Source organism: Hypanus sabinus, chromosome 29 (assembly GCF_030144855.1).
Source record: "Hypanus sabinus isolate sHypSab1 chromosome 29, sHypSab1.hap1, whole genome shotgun sequence".
NCBI lineage: Eukaryota > Metazoa > Chordata > Chondrichthyes > Myliobatiformes > Dasyatidae > Hypanus > Hypanus sabinus.
The window spans coordinates 12711030-12730697 of NC_082734.1; the positions used below are offsets into that span (position 1 = coordinate 12711030).

Consider the following 19668-nt stretch of genomic DNA (forward strand, 5'->3'; position numbering starts at 1 on the left):
TGACTTCCAGTGTTGGTCTGACTCTCCAAACTGTTGGGGGCAAGAGCAGAGATGGTGGCTCAGAGATTCTCCGGGTGACAGGTGATCCAAGAAGCCATGTGTGAGATAGGTGCTGTACAGTCAGTGGTGAGGCGAGGCTAACCCCAGGTCGCTCATGGCTGGGTGATGCCTGCTGCCCCTTGTGGGTAGATGTGTTGCACTAATTTCACCCAGTGCTGGAACATCTCATCCTCAAACCTGGAATCCACGCCGGTGAGCTGGAAGTAGAAGGACTTCTGTGATGCCAGCTGCAGCCGCAGTCGATGGTTCTTCTTGTCATAGATGGAGATCTTCATCAGCTTCAGAGGAAAAAGTCTGGGAATCAGGGGGAAAGGATTTAAAGACTGCAGGGTATAGACACATAGACCTGGAGAATATACAGGGACCTATTATGAGTTCACGTCTACCTGGACCAAGACTAACTTGGTCAACCACCATCCATCTCCCCATCTGAGGTCTTCACACACACACACACACACACACACACACACACACACACACACACACACACACACACACACACACACACATACACACACACACACAGTCTCCGCGTTCATGTAGCACTTGGCATGGAAAACTTGATCCCGGGAGGTATCACTGACAATTAATCCTAACGTCAACCCGACTTCCTCCAGTGCCTTTTGGGTTGCCGCAAATTCCAGCATCTGCTGTCTCTCATGCCTCTGGCCCAGCTGAATCCAGTCCAGGAACTCTGGCCATTATGTCCTTCCAAATAACCCGAGAGTTCTTCCAACTGATCCAACCATTTCCCAGTTGAATCAGCAGGCCACTCCCATCCCGGTCATTCTCTCCTCTACCCCCTCCCCTCCCCACTTGGCAGGAGATACAAAAGCATGTAGCATCTACCCCGTTGTTATCAGACTCTTCAATGGGCCTCTCGTACACTAAATACTGAGCTCTTGATCTCCCAATCTACCTCAGCGTGGCCCTAACAATCTGCCTCCACCTTCTCTGTAACTTTAATACTGGACTCTGCCTTCTGTTCTATCCAGCAACCAAAAGCTTTTCACTGTCTCTCAGTATGAGTGACGGTAATAAACCAGTTACCCAGATACCACATCGTGAAATTGTGGAGCTTGTAAATTACATTAATGCCCATTCATTACGAAGCCAGTGATGCAGTGTGGTGTGAATTGGCCAAATCCATTGGTTGGTTGGTTTCCCAAGGAGACTTTGTTGGATGAACTGGTCACTGGATCATATCTAATGGATTACCTTTAAGATCCGGTGTATGTGAATCTCCTCCAAGAGGACAACAACCTTGTCGTAGAGTTTTGGAGGCTCAATGACCCAGAGGGCAATGTTGGCTGGAGTCAGGACTTTATGCTTTGGCTCTGGGTAGGGTCACCCAGGTCAAAGGGTAGAGGCCAGACTAACAGTCGTCCACCGGTCCTCCAAACTCAGGCCTGACCGGTCAAACAAAACTGTTACGGAACTGGCAATGAAGAATTCTTCCCCATCTGAGTGTGACGGTATTCCTGAGTCTCCTCTCGGGACTTACATGACTGACAGTAGTGAAAATCGGGAGGAAGCTACTGACATGATGAAGGAAGCCATGGATACCGCCAGAGATGGAGGATCTTCATTACTGCCCCAAACACCAGCAGCGTAACAGGCACGAGACCAACACGGTATATGAATAAGCTGGACATCCACGGAAATGATGGGAGGTCAGAATCAGAATCAAGTTTAATATCACTGGCACATGTTGTGAAATTAGTTGCTTCGCAGCAGCTGTACATTCCTACACATAAGAAAGACTATAAATTGCAATATATTAAAAAATAAATTAAGTAGTGCAAAAAGAGAGGGAAAAAATACGTTTATTTGTCAATTCAGAAATCTGATGGAGAAGGGGAAGAAGCTGTTCCTGAAACATTGAGTGTGTGTTTACGGTAATGTATTGAGAGAAATGTACATAGTTCACAACCGCTGACATTGAGTTGGGGTTTCACTTTAAGAAAAGTGACATGATGACATTATTATGTAAAGAGTTTTAGCACGCTTTTGTGTAAAGGTTTTGGAGTTCAATAAAATGTGTTACGGGTTTCATTAAACATCAAATGCCTCACTTTATTTTATTTGCGAAAACCTACAGTGTCTACAGGCTCCTGAACCTCCTCCTTGATGGGAGCGATGAGGAGAGGACACGTCCTGGGTGCTGGGAAAGTGCATCACTTTCTGAAGGTGGCCTGGATTCTGGGGAGGCTGGTGCCCATGAAAGAGCTGGCTGAGTTTACAACTTTCTGCAGCTTTTTCCAATCCTGTGCAGTGGTCCCTCCATACCAGGTGGTGATGCATTCAGCTGGAATGCAATCTGTAGAAAGCTGCAAGTGTCTTTTACTCAGACTCTGAGTGGAATACAGCTGCCGTCATGGCTTCTGTGTAGCTGCATCGATATGTTGGGCACAGGATCGATCCTCAGAGATGTTGACTCCCAGGAAATTGAAACTGCTCAACCTTTCAATTCTGATCCCTCGATGAGGATGACTATTCAGAAGGAGCAAAGGAAAATGAGAAGCTCAGTCCAGGGCCTTTCTCTGCAGCAGATACAGTGGAGATGACCAAGCTGAACTGGACTTCCAAGATGTTGGACATTGACTTGACCACCAAGATGCAACCATACATGGGTGGGGATCTCTTTCAGCCGGACCCCATCCAATCAGGGCTGTCTCTCAGGCCCAACAGGCCTCTCACACCAACTTCCCTTATTTATGGCAGCCTGTGTCTCACTCATGAGGTGACAGCTTACCAGGGAGGCAGAAGCACCTCAGGCCAGATGGGAAGTTCTCACTTGGGATTGACAGAGAACACTCACCCAAGGTGTGTGAAACCTCGGTGTCTTAGTGACAATTCCAATATCCCACTGGTTGAGATGTTGGTCGTGACTAGACTGAACTCCTACCTCAGCAAGGCCTTGGACCCATTGCAATTTGCCAATCACCACAATAAGTCAACAGCAGACACAATCTCAATGGCTCTCCACACAGCTTTAGACTACCTGGACAACATTATCACATACATCAGGATGATGTTCATCGACTATAGCTCAACATTTAATACCATCATTCCCACAATCCTGATTGAGAAGTTGCAGAACCTGGGCCTCTGTACCTCCCTCTGCAATTGGATCCTCGACTTCCTAACCAGAAGACCACAATCTGTGTGGATTGGTGATAACATATCCTACTCGCTGACAATCAACACTGGTGCACCTCAGGGATGAGTGCTTAGCCCACTGCTCTACTCTCTATATACCCATGACTGTGTGGCTAGGCATAGCTCAAATGCCATCTATAAATTTGCTGATGATACAACCCTTTTTGGTAGAATCTCAGGTGGTGACGAGAGGGTGTACAGGAGTGAGATATGCCAACTGGTGGAGTGGTGTCATAGCAACAACCTGGCACTCAGTGTCATTAAGACGAAAGAGCTGATTGTGGACTTCAGGAAGGGTAAGACAAAGGAACACATACCAATCCTCATAGAGAGATCAGAAGTGGAGAGAGTGAGCAGTTTCAAGTTCCTGGGTGTCAAGGTCTCTGAGGATCTAACCTGGTCCCATCATATCCATGTAGTTACAAAGAGGCAAGACAGTGGCTATATTTTATTAGGAGTTTGAGGATATTTGGCATGTCAACAAGTACACTCAAAAATTCTATATTACTGTGAAGAGTATTCTGACTGACTACATCATTGTCTGGTATGGAGGGGATAAAGCACAGGACCAAAAGAAGCTACAGTAGGTTGTAAGTCTAGTTGGCTCCATCTAGGACATCTTCAGGGAGCGGTGTCTCAGACAAACAGTTTCCATTATTAAGGTCCCCCATCACCCAGGACATGCCCTTTTCTCACTGTTACCATCAGGTAGGAGGTACAGAAGCCTGAAGGCACACACTCAGTGACTCAGGAACAGCTTCTTCCTCTCTGCCATCCGATTGCTAAATGGGCATTGAAGCTTTGGACACTACCTCACTTTTGTAATATACAGTATTTCTGATTCTGCACATTTAAAAAATCTATTCAATATATGTATACTGTAATTGATTTGTTATTTTTAAATTTTATTTATTATTATTATTATTTTCTCTCTGCTAGATTATGTATTGCATTGAACTGCTGCCGCTAAGTTAACAAATTTCACGTCACATGCCGGTGATAATAAACCTGATTCTGATTCTGATTCTGGTCGGGGCATGAAGGGATTTGGGGAGTAGGCAGGTGATTGGGGCAGAGAAGAAATTGGATCAGCCAATGATGAAATAGCGGAGCAGACTCGATGGGCCAAATGGCCTAATTCTGCTCCATGGTCTTTTCAAGGAGTGATCTGCACCAGCTGATGAGGTCTCCTGTGGTCCTTATTCAAGCTGTGGATTCAGCGACGGTATGGGCATGTTCATCAGGAGTCCAGATTGTCTAGAGGGAGACAGCGGCAATGTTTGGGCGCAGGTCACAGAGTCCAGAGGTGGCCATGACCAGGATGAAGCCTGCGAAGGGTGGTGGTGAACAGAGAAAACCCTCACAAAAGGTAGTGGATTCAGTCCAGTACATCATGGGCAAAGCGCTCCTGACCACTGACCACATCTGCATGCCATAGGAAAGCAGCATCCATCACCAGAGATCCCCACCTCCCAGAACGGGCTCTCCTCTCACTGCTGCCATCAGGTAGAAGGTACAAGGTCCTCAGAGCTCACACCACCAGGTTCAGAACAATAACTACCCTTCAACCATCAGGCTCTTGAGCAAAGGGGCTCACTACACTCACGCCTATCTATTGAGATGATCTCACTTTAAGGACTCTTTATCTTGTTATCTCATGTTTTTGTTATTTATTTATATTTGCATTTGCACAGTTTGTTGTCTTCTGCACTCTGCTTGATCTTTCATTGATCCTGTTATAGTTACTATTCTATAGATTTGCTGAGTATGCCCGCAGGAAAATGAATCTCAGGGTTGTATATATATTTCGATAATAACATTTACTTTGACTTTGAAACCCTTTGATATTTAACGTCCTAGGACGAGGGCAAATTCGGGATCTGTGCAAGGGCTGGGTGTGTTCAGAGTGCAGAAAAATCAACTGAACTGAGCATCTTACCTCAGCAGCTGTAAAGGGCTGTCGATGCCTGTCGGGGGCTTGGACCCCGAAGGTGAGGTTTGCTTCAGGTCTCTGTCGAACACCTGCAGTTGTCGGTCACTGGGTCGAGCGATCAGCAAGACATCTGGGGTATAGAGTGTGGGGTCTGTGGAGGAGACTCCCATCGTTACCACGGTAACTCGATGGTGGATATCACTCACGTGCCCCTTTTTACTAACCTGTAATTACAACAAGACTGGCACTTATATAGCAGCCTCTGCTTCCAAAATCTTTCAAAACTCTTTGAACGTTTTAAAACGTTGTGTGTTGCTTTCATTTGCAGGTTAAAACCGCACATTTAATTTATGTATGTGTGGGATAAATTAAATCTTGAGATCCTTGACAATTATTAACACAATGGACAAAGTAAAGAATGCCCAGGCAACATATACTGAGTGGCCACTTCATTAGGCACCTCCTGTGCATAATAAAGTAGCCATTGTGTGTATACTCATGGTCTTCTGCTGCTGTAGCCCGTCCTTTTCGAGGTCAACGTGTTGTGTCTTCAGAGATGACATCCTGCACACCACTGTTGTAACGTGTGGTTATTTGAGTTACTGTCACCTTCCTGTCAGCTTGAACCAGTCTGGCCATTCTCCTCAGATCTCTCTCATTAACAAGGCGTTTTCACCCAGATGAATGTGTTTTGCACCATTCTCTGTAAATCTTAGAGACAGTTGTGTGTGAAAATCCCAGGAGATCAGCAGTTTCTGAGATACTCAAACCACCCCATCTGGCACCAACAATCATTCTGCGGTTAGAGTCACCATTTCTTCCCTGCTCTGCTGTTTGGCCAGAACAACAACTGAACCTCTTGACCATGTCTGCATGCTTTTATGCTGCCACATGATTGGCTGATTCAATAAAAAGCAGGTGTACAGGTGTACCTAATAAAGAGGCCACGGAGTGTACATACCAGTACGTCTCAGATCCCTTGAGCTTTTGCCATTTGAGTTAATATTCTGTTTGGGTTGTGGCAGACAAGTCTAGTGTGGTAATGGATAAAACCCAAAGTCCAACAATGCTCCTACGCCAGCCATTGTAAAGCACGCACAATTACTGTGTTCGTCTCAGAATCAGATTTATTACAGTTGACTTAGATGACATGAATTTTGTTGTTTTGCAACAGCAGTAGAGTGCATAAACATAAGAACAAAATACAAAAATCAATGCAGAATGAAAAGGAAAAGAAATAACAAGGTTGTGTTCATAGGTTGAATAGAGACACGGAGTCTGCAGATGTTGGATAAACCCAGTGGGTTGAGCAGCAGCTGTGGGAAGAAAGAATTGATGTTTGAGGCCGACCAAGTTACCTCCTTAGCCCATAAGACACAGGATTAGAATTACACCATTCGGTTCATCAAGTTTGCACTGCCATTTCATCATGGCTAATCCATTTCCTTCTCAAACCCATTCTCCTGCCTTTCCCACCGAACCTCCCACATCCTGATTATCCCACCCTGCAAAAAACTCATTTCAGGAAGGTAGCGCCATCAATTTGCGGGAGACTCCCGGGAGAGTTGGGATGTCTGCAATAGAGTAGCTCCTTAGCAGCTAGCCAGCTAGTTTAAATAATGTTAGCTATGCAAATGAACAAATGATGCCTATTAAACTCACCTCTCCCTCTCCCGCTCTCCCAAAACCCGATTTCCAGGATATTGTATATCACTTGCGGGTGTCAGGGAACTGCTATCATTTTGCAGGAGACTCCCGGAACTTCCGGGAGAGGTGGGATATCTGATAGCAACCTTTGCCTTAAATACACCCAATGATCTGGCCTCCACAGCTGCCTGTGGCAATGAATTTCACTTTGGCTCAAGAAATTCCTCCTCATCTCTGATCTAAATTGACTTCCCCCTATTCTGAAGCAGTGCCCTCTGGTCCTAGGAAACAGCCTCTCCACATCCACTCTATCTAGGCCTTTCATTATTCAATGGGTTTCAATGACAGTGAGTACAGGCCCAGGGCCTTCAATTTCTCCTCATACAATAAGTCTTTCATTGCCAGAGTCATTCTTGTGAACCTCCTCTGAACCCGCTCCAACGTCCTCAATAAAAGGCCCAAACTGCTCACAATACTCCAAGTGAGGCCTCACCAGGGCCTAGTAAAGCCTCAGCATCACAGCCTTGCTTTTATATTCTAGTATTCTTGAAATGAATACCAACATTTTATTTGCCTTCCTCAACCTGCAAATATCATTTACCAACACACACAAAATACTGTGTTTGAATTTCCAGCATCTGCAGATTTCCTCGTGTTTGCTCTTTAAATACCATTTACCTGCAATTTATGCACTTTACTTTGTCTATCTATGTGTAATTCATTTGTAGATTTAATTCCTACTTTCCTAAGTTATCATGTGTTATGTGTACTACAGTGCTTTACACCCTGGTCCAGAGAAACATTGCCTCATTTGACAGTATACGTGTATATAGTTAAATTACAATAAACTTGACTTGGTGTTGGTTGGAGGAGATTGGACAGCAGGCACCTGAAGATGCTTTGCAGTGAGGCTGGATGGTGACTGCATACACCCATTGGTCTGCATCCAAGGAGACACCAATATCATCTGTCTCTCTTCACTGACTCTCCCGCCCAACCTTCTGTCACAAACCCCATCCTCTCCCTCACCCAGATCCCAATCCTTCCTGAAGATGACTGAAACTTTTCCAGTGGCCGCTTAAATCCCCTCACCCACCAAGTCTCAGGCATGGCAGCCTATGCTTCACAGCACCGGCAAGCAGGTTTCCGTTTTCAATTCCCTCCACTGTCTCTAAGGAGTTTTCACGTTCTCCCCATGACCCTGAGGGTTTCCTCCGGGTGCTTTAGTTTTCTCCCACACTCCAAAGGTGAGTAGTGGGCATCCTGTGTAGACAACAGAAACTCGGTGACACTCGCGGACTGCCCCTATGAGAAATCTTGTGCTGAAATCTAGCACAGAGTGAAAGACGAACATCCTTCCAGACATACAAAGACCGAAGCTGCACCAGATAATCCAGGTGTGGTCCCACCAAAACCTTGTATAATTGTAGCAGGACATTCCTGCTACTGCATACAGATATTCTTGCAGAAATGACTAGCTCACCTTTGCCTCTTCACTGGTCTCTGCACCTGCAGGTTTGCCTCCAGTAAACGGCTCGAGGCCACTCGGCCAAAGCCTGGGGGCCTCTCCTAGAGCTGGAGGACTGTCTGTGTGTGGGTGGGTGGATGGGAGAGAGCAAAGGAGTTTGTTTTACTGTCGTTGCTTAGTTGCTTGCTGTGCTCTGCGTGGCTCTGCCAAGCCCTGTGGGCATGCTCCCATGGAACCAGGTTGTGGGGCGACACTTGTGGGCTGCCCCCGGCACATCCTTCAGTGTGTTGGTGCCAACACAAATGATTCATTTCACTGTGTGCTTTGAGGTACAGTACAGTGCAAAAGTCTTAGGCACATCTATATATAGCCAGGCTGCCTAAGACTTTTGCACAGTTGTCAACGTGGAGTGGAGAGCAAGCTTGTAAACCTGGTGGGGGCAAAGGATGTTGGGAACGGTGAGGGTGGAGGCCGCGGGAGGGGAGTGGAACAGCTGGCAGAGGAGTGCCAGGGTTGCAGGGTGGTGCAGGTACAGATGTACCCAGCCCTGAGATACGGGCAAGGTCATTTGATTCCGGCCAATTGGTTTATTGAACATTACAGAATGTCTCTGTGGTGCCTCCCACTCCCTTTTCACTTTTCCCAACCACGAAGCCCCTCTTCCTGCCCCCTTCCCACTCTCAGTCCACAATAGACACCCATATCAGAATGAGGTTTAATATTACTCATGTATGTCATGAAAGGTTTTTTTTGTGGCAACAATAAAGTGCAATATGTAAAATTACTACAGTCCCATGCAAAGTGTTGTAGGCTACCTAGCTATATATACATATACACACACACACACATACACAAAACTTTTGAACAGTTCTGTAGATGTGATAGATAAATCTGAATCTAAATTATCTCCCCATCTTCCTCCATTTAAATAATATTCCCATCAAGATGGATGACTTCACATTTATTCACGCTGCACATTACAGAAGCACCCCTAACATGCCCCACAGAGTGCCGACTGCAGAGCTGAGTGGAGCTCCACTCAACGATGATGTTTTCACCTCACCTGTACGAAGTTGCTTTCAAACACAGGGGCTGACTTGAAGAGCAAGAAGTCGCCGTCGTAAAGCTGTTGCTGCATCTCCCCGGCGCGCAAGGTTGGCGCAGCCCCGATGTCCTCAAGGAGTTTGTAAAACAAGTAGGACCTGATATCGAGTGTGTCCTTTTCTGAACTTGATAAGACATTGGGATTTAGTACAAACAGCACAGAAAATGACAGAAGTTTTTTCAAAGGTTGAGTCATGAGAGCATTCAAAACCAGTTCCCCAGTGTCTTTGAGCACGTGCATCTGCTCAAAGTACATTAAAGTTCAATGGCTGTACAAATGAAAGGCATTTCACATTGGAATGTTCTCACTCTGGTCTAAGTGGCATGTATTCCTAATGAACACAGCAAAGGTAATGTGTTCAACGTCATTCAGACATCGCTGGGAAAAAATGGTGCTTCTTACTGAACCCCTCCAGTGGAGTTAATACACTGACAGTTTTCCGACTATGATACAAAGTCATGGAGCACAGAGACAGGTCCTTCTGCGGCAGCCAAGACGCCCGGTCTAAGTTAGTGCCACTTGCCTGCATTTGACCTCTGAACCAGAGGTTCCCAACCTGGGCTCTATGGACCCCTCAGTTAATGGTGAAGCTCCTTGGCTAAAAGAGGCTGGGAACCCCTGCTCTAAGTGCCAAAGCCTGAAAGGGGTTTGCACGTTCTCCACGTGACCGCGTGGGTTCCCTCCCACAGTCCAAAGATCTAACGGCTGGTAAGTTAATTGGTCATTGTAAGTTGTCTTGTGATTAGGCTAGGATTAAATGCGGGGGGTGGGGGGTTGTTGGTGGGGGGAGCGTCTCAAAGGGCCAAAAGGGCTTGTTTTGTGCTGTATCTCAATAACTAAATAAATTAAATTCCATATACCCGTTCAAATTTCTTTTAAACACTGTCATTGTACCTGGCTCTACCACCTCCTCCAAACAGCTGCACACCATCCTGGTCCAAGCAGCCCAGCTGAACAGAGCAACACAAGCAAAATGCTGGAGGGACTCAGCAGGTCAGGCAGCGTCTACGGAGGGGACGTTTTGGGCCGAGACCCTCGGGACTGGAAAGGAAAGGGAGAAGTCAGAGTAAGGAAGTGGGGGGGAGGGGAGGATGGAGAGTTCCTCCAGCATTTTGCATGTAATGCTTTGGATTTCCAGCATCTGCAGACTTCCTTGTGTTGTTCACCAGTTGTCGTGAACTCCAGCCACACTGTACCAGGACAAAGTGCACTATGGTTACCCACCCCAACAGATCTCACAGCATCCAGACATCAAGTTCTAGTTCAAGTTTACCGCCAAACCAAACTATTCTCAGACCAAGGTGTAGTCTGAGACCAATTATTCTCAGACCATTCTGAGACTAACATTCTCAGACTAACTATTCTCAGACCAAGGTGTAGTCTGAGACCAATTATTCTCAGACCATTCTGAGACTAACATTCTCAGACTAACTATTCTCAGACCAAGGCCAGTTATGGCACATATAACTCGTCATCAACAAATAAAGTGATATAACCACAAATAGATTAACATATTATAACAGAGTTTCTGATAAGAAGTCATCCACTCGCCCCTCAAACATTGAGGGTTTTTTCTCTCCCCCAAGTTATTGGCTGAAGGTTTAGGACATTGAACAGTGCAGGCCCTTGCAGTAGCCGTGCATTCCACGGATAACGGAACCCGCAGGGGAGCGAAACGACTGGCCCCGGGGTCCCAGCTCTCACCAGATCCCGGACTCGGCCGGCCGATCGTTCATTGAAACGCGTACATGTAACCGGGAGACCGTCTGCCGGGGCGGCGCTGCTGGAGTCAGCGGTGAGGGCAGAGGACCGTCTGTTCGCGCACAAAGGCGCGGGGGTCACGGGAGTCGCGACGGGTCAGAGGCGAATGATACTCTGAACAGGGGTATGATAAGTGGCTTTACACGAGAGGACGCACGCACACAGAGTGGGGATGTATATACTGGAGTAAGGATGTTCAACGGGACAAGGGCATCTGTATCGAGGGTTAGGAAGAATCTCCAAGAGCCGGAACAGTTATCAAAATTGGGAATAAATGCGGGAGCAGGGCTTACACTGGACATTTCTTTCAGAAAGTGTTGCTTCCTCAGAATTTTTTTGTGTTTATGATAGAGCGCTTGAAGCCGAACATAATAGAAGTCAAAGCCAACATAAAGGCCAAACTGAGGAAATATGATAGAGCAAAAATTAGTGGGAAGTTCGAGGATTGGGGAGCTTTTAAAAACCAACCAAAGGCAACTAAATAAAGTCATTAAAAAGGTAAAGATGGAATACGAAAGTAAGCTAGCCAGTAATATTAAAGAGGATAGCAAAAGTTTCTTCAGATACATAAAGTGTAAAAGAGAGTTGGGAGTGGATATTGGACTGCTGGGAAAAAAAAGTGCTGAAGAGGTAGTAATGGGGAACAGCAAAACGGCGGATAGACTGAATAAGTGTTTCGCATCCGTCTTCACTGTGGAAGGCACAAGCAGTATGGTGGAAGTTCCAGGTGTCGGGCCATGAAGTGTGTTTACTAGGGAGAAGGTTCTTGGGGAAACTGAAAGGTCTGAAGGTAGGTAAGTCACCTGGACCAGATGGACTACACCCCAGGGTTCTGAAAGAGGTGGCTGAAGACATTGTGGGGGCATTAGTAATGATCTTTCAAGAATCACTGGATTCTGGAATGGTTCCGGAGACCTGGAAAAGTGCAAATGTCACTCCACTCTTCAAGAAAGGAAAGAGGCAGAAGGAAGGAAACTACAGGCCAGTTAGTCTGACCTCAGTGGTTGGGAAGATGTTGGAGTCGATTATTAAGGATGAGGTCTCAGGGTACTTGGAGGCACGTGATAAAATAAGCCATATTCAGCATGGTTTCCTCAAGGGAAAATCTTGCCTGACTAGTCTGTTGGGAATCTTTGAAGAAATAGCAAACAGGATAGACAAAGAAGAATCACTTGATTTTGTATACTTGGACTTTCAGAAGGCCTTTGACATGATGCCACTCATGAGGCTGCTTAACCAGCTACAAGACCAGCATCGATAAAGCAGTGGCTGATTGGCAGGAGTTAAAGAGTGGGAATACAGGGAGCCTTTTCTGGTTGGGTGCCGGTGACTAGTGGTGTTCCACAGGGGTCTGTGTTAGGACCATTCCTTTTTACTTTATATGTCAATGACTTGGATGACGGAATTGATGGTTTTGTTGCAAAATTTGTGAACAATATGAAAATAGGTGGAGGGGCATGTAGTTTTGAGGAAGTAGAGAGGCTACAGATTATGAGAATGGGCAAAGAAATGGCAGATGGAATACAGTGCTGGGAAGTGTATGGTTATGCACTTCGGTAAAAGAAATGAAAGGATTGACTATCTTCTAAATGGAGAGAAAATATAAAAATACTGAGGTGCAAAGGGACTTGGGAGTCCTTGTGCAGGGTTCCCTACTACAGTTTAATTTGCAGGTTGAGTCAGTGGTGAGGAAGGCAAGTGCAATGTTAGCATTCTATTCAAGAGGACTAGAATATAAAAGCAAGGATGTAATGTTGAAGCTTTAAAAAGCACTGGTGAGGCCTCACTTGGAGTATTGTGAGCAGGTTTGGGCCCTTCATCTTAGAAAGGACGTGCTGAAACTGGGGAGGGTTCAAAGGAGGCTCACGAAAATGATTCCAGGAATGAATGGCCTGTCATATGAAGAGCATTCGATGGCTCTGGGCCTGTATTCACTAGAATTCAGAAGAATGAGGGATAACCTCATTGAAATCTATCAAATGGTGAAAAGCTCTGATAGAGTGGATGTGAGGAGGATGTCTCCAGTGGTGGGAGAGTCTAAGACCGGGGGACACAGCCTCAGAACAGGGGGATGTCCTTTTAGAATGGAGCTGAGGAAGAATTTCTTTAGACAGAGAGTGGTGAATCCGGCAGCTGTGGAGGCCAAGCCTTTATGTGTATTTAAAGCAGAAGTTGATAGATTCTTGGTTGTTCTTGGCATGAAAGGATACGGGGAGGAGGTAGGAGATTGGAGCTGAGAGGAAAATTGAATCAGCCATGAAGAAATGGCAGAGCAGATGCGATGGGCTAAAAGACCTAATTCTGCTCCTATACCTTATGGCTGTATGGTCTTTCGTTGCACTTCATGGTTTTGTATGCTTGAAGCAATTGTGAACCAGCTGCGTGTAGCTTGGTGCTCTGCAGTTGCCAAGAAAATTTTCAACAGCATCCTTGAATGCCTTCCATGTGATTTTCTCCGGTCCCAGTAGACATCCTTCAAATTACCAGTCATTGATGACCTGCTTGTTTTATGGACCAACAAAAATGCCTCCCTTAATCTTGGCATCAGTTATTCTGACTTGAATTGTGAATCGAAATAACAAATATAGGGGATTTTTTTTTAAATGAGGCATGATAAGAGAAATATAATGGTGATTTTCATGATCAGCAGCCCAAAGTCCATAAGATATACCCAAAAATATTCAGGAAGCAAAATCTTTGTTGTCCAGTGTTATCAGAACAGAAAATAATTAAACAGCACACCCTAATTGAGAACATCATAGAGAATGGGATAATAAGGATAATGGTCAGGGTCAAGGGCAAATCTAGTGTTGAGTTTTAACAGAACTGGGATTATCTAGGAGTAGGGGCAGTTACCAGGTACCAGGAGCTGGTAGTACACGTCCAGTGCTGGCTAATGCGTAGAGTGAATACCTCCAGTAGTTTGTGTGTGTTGCTTTGGATTTCCAGCATCTCGGTTCATTGATTATCAAAGCGTGTACCCATATACAACTCTGAAGACTTTCTTGTGTTTATGAAATGCTCGAGGACTTTGAAGGTCAGGCAGCATCCATGGAGGGCAATAAACAGTCAACATTTTGGGCCAAGACCCTTCATCAGGACTGGAAAGGAAGGGGGAAGAAGCCAGAATAAGCACGTTGGGGGAAGGGAAGGAATACAAGCTAGAAAGGTGATGATAGGTGAAGCCAGGTGGGTGGAGAGAGCAAATAAAGTAAGAAGTTAGGAGGTGATGTGGAAAGTCTGACAGGAAGGGAGATTGAGCCATGGGAGAAAGGGAAGGAGGAGAGGCACCAAGGGGTGATAGGCAGATGAGGAATAAAAGAAGAGGTAAGAGAAGACAGAGTGGAGAATTGAGGAAGCAGGGAGTGGGAAGGGGGATTATCAGCTGGACAATGACCTGGCTGTAAGGGATAATCAGCTGGAGCAGGGTCATGTATCTGGATCATGGAGGATCACTATTGAGCACATCTACATGGAGCACTGCCATGGCAAAAACAGCATCCATCATCAAAGAACCCCACCATCCAGGCCATGCTCTCTTCTTGCTTCTGCCAAGGAGGTACAGGGGCCTCAGGTCCCACACCACCAGGTTTAGGAATAGTTATTACTCTCCTACCATCAGGCTCCTGAAATGGCATGGATAACTTCAACTCAATGCTGAACTTATTCTACAGCCTACAGATTCTCTTTCAAGGATTCTGAACTCATGTTATCAGTATGATTGATTTACTTAGTTATCTTATCTGTACAATTTGCCTTCTTTTGCACATTGCCTGCTTATCAGTGTTTGTTTATGTGTAGGTTTTTCCCATTGATTCTACTGTTAACGCCTGCCAAAAAGTGAATCCCAGTAGTATGTGGTGACATATATGTGCTTTGATGTTGAATTTACTTTGAACTTTTGAAACTTAAATTTATTTTGAATCACCCAGTGAAGCCATGATTGTGCAGAGACAGGATGATCTCCTAGGACAGGGGTAATCATTAGGGGCAGCGATAAATATCTAAACCAGAAGTAAACATCTGTATCAAGGATGGGGTTAAACACACGAATAAATATCCATAGCAGTGATAACATCCTGCTGTAGGGGTAAATATCCAGACCCTTAATGCTGGAGTATACAGAGTCCCCTGATGTAGTGATAACGCTCAGAGTAGGGCACCATCTGGGGTGGGGGCAGTCATCCCAAACAGCGGTCCACACACAACACTGGAATAATTACTCTGAGCAGGGCCAATCACCCAGAATTATGAAAATCACATAGATCTGAGATAAACATTCGGATCATGATAGCCACCACTGCAGGGATCATTAGAGATGAGGAATAACTAGAATCATGGAGTACTACAGCACAGAAACAGGCCCTTCAGCCCATCTAGTGCCAAACTATTATTCTGCCTAGTCCCATTGACATGCACCTGGACCATGGCCCTTCGTAACCCTCCCATCCATGTACTTGTCCGAACTTCTATGAAATGTTGAAATCAAACCCTCATCCCTTACTTCTCCTGGCAGCTCCAGGGAATAAAGTCGTAACCTTTCCCTCTAACTCAGATCAAGTCCCAGCAACACCTTGTAAATTTGCTTCTGTACTCTCTCAATCTTATTGATACTTTTCTTTTAGGTAGGCAATTAGAACACTGTAAATTAGGCTTCATAAACATCTTGACTTTGGATTTTTTTGTACACTATTTTTGCAAGATTATTGGTAAACTGAGCAGGATGTTTTGTTGTAAACTCAAGTTTAATTGTCATTCAACCATACGTGAATACCCATGAATACAGCGGAACACTGGGGCTAAGGTGTAAAACACAGTACCGACAGTCATACACAGCACATATAGGATACCAGTAAAATACAGTCATACAAATAAATAGCCCAAGGTCCCGAGACCAAGAATATTACAGCAGTCTGCAGTTGAACACAAGTAAGCTTGTCTCCTACCGAGCAAACATTGAAGAGCAGCACCTACTCCAGCATGGATGCTGAGCCGCACAGGCTCCGACACTGACTCAGACCCCTCTCTCCGGGGCGGCTGCAAACAGGCAACTCCACAGCTTAGGGCCTAGCCTTCCACCAAGCAACCACTGCCATCAGTCTGATCGCTGTGCCCCACCGACTCAGACCCCTCTCTCCTGGGCGGGGGCAAGCAGGCGACACTGCAGCTTGAAGCTTAGCTCTCACTATAACCAGGGCCACACGGCTCCCCTGCCTCCAGTCTCACCAATAAACCTGGGAACTGGATTCGCAGCATTCCAGATTACTAATGTCCAACAGGATCTTGCGATCATAAGAAAATGCGACTAAGACAATCACTCACTGTTAGACAGCATACCTCCTTTGCGCATTGACTGCGATGCTCTCTGTAGCAGGCAGCAACATGGTGCACAACAACGCCAGCTCCTTCAGTTTCTCCGCCAACGAGCAACTTGGCGATGGGGCAGACTTGCAGTACTTTAAATGTCCAGTCGGGTCTTGTGATGGTAAAAAATACATTTAAAGAAGACATTAACACCTTTGGTTGGCCCTGTAGAAGCCGCTGTCGGTGCATGCTGCCACCTTACCAGAAAAATTACCCAAGGAGTGACTTATTGTTGGAACCTGCAGTAAGTATTTACCCAGTTTAGCTCTCAAAGGAAAAGTATCTTCATCCAGTTGGAGGTTGTGAATCTTGGTAAGTGATTGCACCATCACAGCTTCCTGGATCCTATGATTCCCGTAGGAAATGGGGAAGAATATCCCAGAGATTTTCTTTCATAAATTGACCTAAACCTCATTATCTGATTTGTTGCCTCTCACTGTGCTCAGAGTTTGCCGTGTCTGGGAATGGGAAATTTGGGCATTGTTCACTCTGTTCCCATGTGGTGTTAGTGACTGTCATTGCTTACTGGATGAGTTCAACATAATGAATGGTTGAGACTGCTGCTGATAGGAGAATAAATTCAAATTTCTGTGTGTATGCTATTACTTAAGATAAACAACCTTCAAGAAAATCTACATGCTCTTGGATTATTTGTAATAAATAAATGCATTCAGTGATCTTTTATATTTAGTATCTAATATTTAAAAAGCAACCCAGATCATTAAATATAATAATGCACTGTTGGTGCTTTTGAAAAACATTGGGATAAATAATTCCCAGGACTTGATAGGGTATACACCAGGTTACTAGAGGAAGCAAGATTGATCAGCTACTGGCGATGATTTATGCGTACTCACCAGAGTACTCACAAGAGTTTTATCAGAGGATTTGAGGATGGCCAATGTACCTGTACAATGTACAATGTACAGCTGCATCACCACCTGGTTTGGAAATTGCACCATCTCGGATCGCAAGACCCTGCAGCGGATAGTGAGGTCAGCTGAGAAGATCATCGGGGTCTTTCTACCCTCCATTACGGACATTTACACTACACGCTGCATCTGCAAAGCAAACAGCATTATGAAGGACCCCACGCACCCCTCATACAAACTCTTCTCCCTCCTGCCATCTGTGAAAAGGCACCGAAGCATTCGGGGTCTCATGTCCAGACTATGTAACCAAGCTATCAGACTCCTTAATACCCAGAGCCTGGACTGACACCTTACTGCCCTATTGTCCTGTTTATTATTTATTGTAATGTCTGCACTGTTTTATGCACTTTATGCAGCCCTGGTTAGGTCTGTAGTCTAGTGTAGTTTTTTTTTCTGTTTTTTTTTTTACGTAGTTCAGTCTAGTTTTTGTACTGTGTCGTGTAACACCATGGTCCTGAAAAACGTTGTCTCATTTTTACTATGTACTGTACCAGCAGTTATGGTCGAAATTACAATAAAAGTGACTTGACTTGACTTGACGACCTTTGTTCAAGAAAGGTGATAGGGAATCCTGATAATTAAGAGGGGCAGGTTGTGCTTCCCTGACCTGATTGATTTTTTTTGAGGAAGTGACAAGATAGATTAATGAAGGTAAAATGGTAGATGTGGTGCACATGTATTTCAGTAAGGTCTTTGACAAGGTTCCCCATGGAAGACTCACCTAGAAGGTCATGAGGCATGGAAACTTGGCTGGGTGGATTTGGAATTGGCTAGCCTAATAGTGGGGTTGAGTTCAAGAGCCCCAAGGTAATGTTGCAGGTCTATAAAACTCTGGTTAAACCACACTTGGAGTATCGTGTTCAGTTCCGGTTGCCTCATTATATGAAGAATATGGAAGCTGTGGAGAATATGCAGAGAAGATTTACCAAGATGCTGCCTGGATTAGAGAGCATGTCTATGTGGAAAGGGGAAAAGTTGAGCAAGCTAGGTCTTTTCTCTTTGGAGTGATAGATGATGACAGATAACTTGATAGAAGTGTACAAGATTATAAGAGGCATGGATAGAGTAGACAGCCAGCACCATTTTCTCAGGGCAGCAACGGTTAATATCAGAGGACATTCTTTTAAGGTAAGAGGAGATGTCAGAGATAGGACTTTTACACAGAAAGTGGTAAGAGCCTTCATTTTTAAATGGGTACATGGATGAAAGAGAAATGGAGGGTTGAGGTCTCTGTAAGATGTAGGAGTTAGATTGATCAAGGACTAGGTTTACTTAGGTCAGCACAACAAGGAGGGCTGAAGGGCCTGTACTGTGCTCTACTGTTCTGTTTTATGTTCTAATTACAGCCTTAGATTTGAAGAAGTGGAAATATCTGTAGCAGTCTAAGCCTTTATTGTCATGGGTGCTATTCCACTTCTGGTTCAACTAGTCAGCAAAACATACTGTTTATAACAGCAAGGTACTTCTTGATACAGCATATACATTGAAGTATATTTTAAGGTGTATAGTCAACTTTAAAAAGTATCTTAAATGTTTGTTCTTTCTGTCTATATATTGTTTAGGATCCTACCATTGTGATAATCACAAGTGACTATTTAGCAAATTGCTCCTACTTTATTGTATTTAGTGCATTGTCCCATTTGAAATATTTAAAATTGTGGAACTGTCTCTCATATTTAGTATGCATTGATTATTGACAGCAATGCCTATGTTAAGTGACATACTTAAGTGTCAACAGCAATGATAATATCAAATATCCAAACTCTTAGCAACCACAAAAAGGCGTAAGAATCAAATTGGATTTCACAATAGGCATTTCGAGGAGAGTAAATATTATCTATGGACGAGCTAAGTAGTTTGATGTCAAAGATTTCTTTAACTCTTGGTCATGTGAATGAAAGCTGGATTTTACCATTAGGCCTATATTACATTCCAAGTAGCTGGTGTCATCAGAGAGACCTTTCAGCAGGAAAGATCCACAGCAGCAGGCCTCACTGAATAAAAAAAAAATCTGTATGTATTGTTAGAGTGTATTCTGAAGTTAGGGTATATAGCAAATATTAATTTCAGTTATAACCAATCTTCAGATTTGAATGAGGATTGTAGATTGAATTTGAAATGCAACTCTGAACAATATTCTCCCTGGAGGTGCAAATCGGGGTTGGTTACAAACAAGGAAACACCCATTCACTTGGTGTCTGCAAATGCATGAATCCAGACAGAGAGACAATACTGA

General features: G+C 44.7%; 1 protein-coding gene across 1 annotated transcript; it reads right to left on the reverse strand.

Moving 5' to 3' along the window:
* Window positions 1-24: 24 nt before the first annotated feature.
* LOC132382999 (Golgi-associated RAB2 interactor protein 6-like) lies at window positions 25-17102 on the reverse strand. The gene is made up of 4 exons (XM_059953664.1): window positions 16474-17102; window positions 9334-9499; window positions 5162-5379; window positions 25-354 (listed from the first exon to the last, which is right to left on the reverse strand). The coding sequence occupies exons 1-4, from the start codon at window positions 16632-16634 to the stop codon at window positions 153-155; spliced, it is 747 nt and encodes a 248-aa protein (XP_059809647.1). The 5' UTR covers window positions 16635-17102; the 3' UTR covers window positions 25-152.
* Between the last annotated feature and the right edge of the window lie 2566 nt (window positions 17103-19668).

What these genes read in the sequence shown, in the direction of transcription:
- LOC132382999 (XM_059953664.1), bottom strand. Translation starts at nt 16,634, where the DNA reads ATGTATTTTTTACCATCACAAGACCCGACTGGACATTTAAAGTACTGC. An exon ending in GCAGTCAATGCGCAAAGGAG is followed by an intron (nt 9,500 to 16,473) that starts GTATGCTGTCTA and finishes TGTCTTATCAAG; the next exon opens with TTCAGAAAAGGACACACTCG. An exon ending in AGCCCTTTACAGCTGCTGAG is followed by an intron (nt 355 to 5,161) that starts GTAAGATGCTCA and finishes CCTGATTCCCAG; the next exon opens with ACTTTTTCCTCTGAAGCTGA.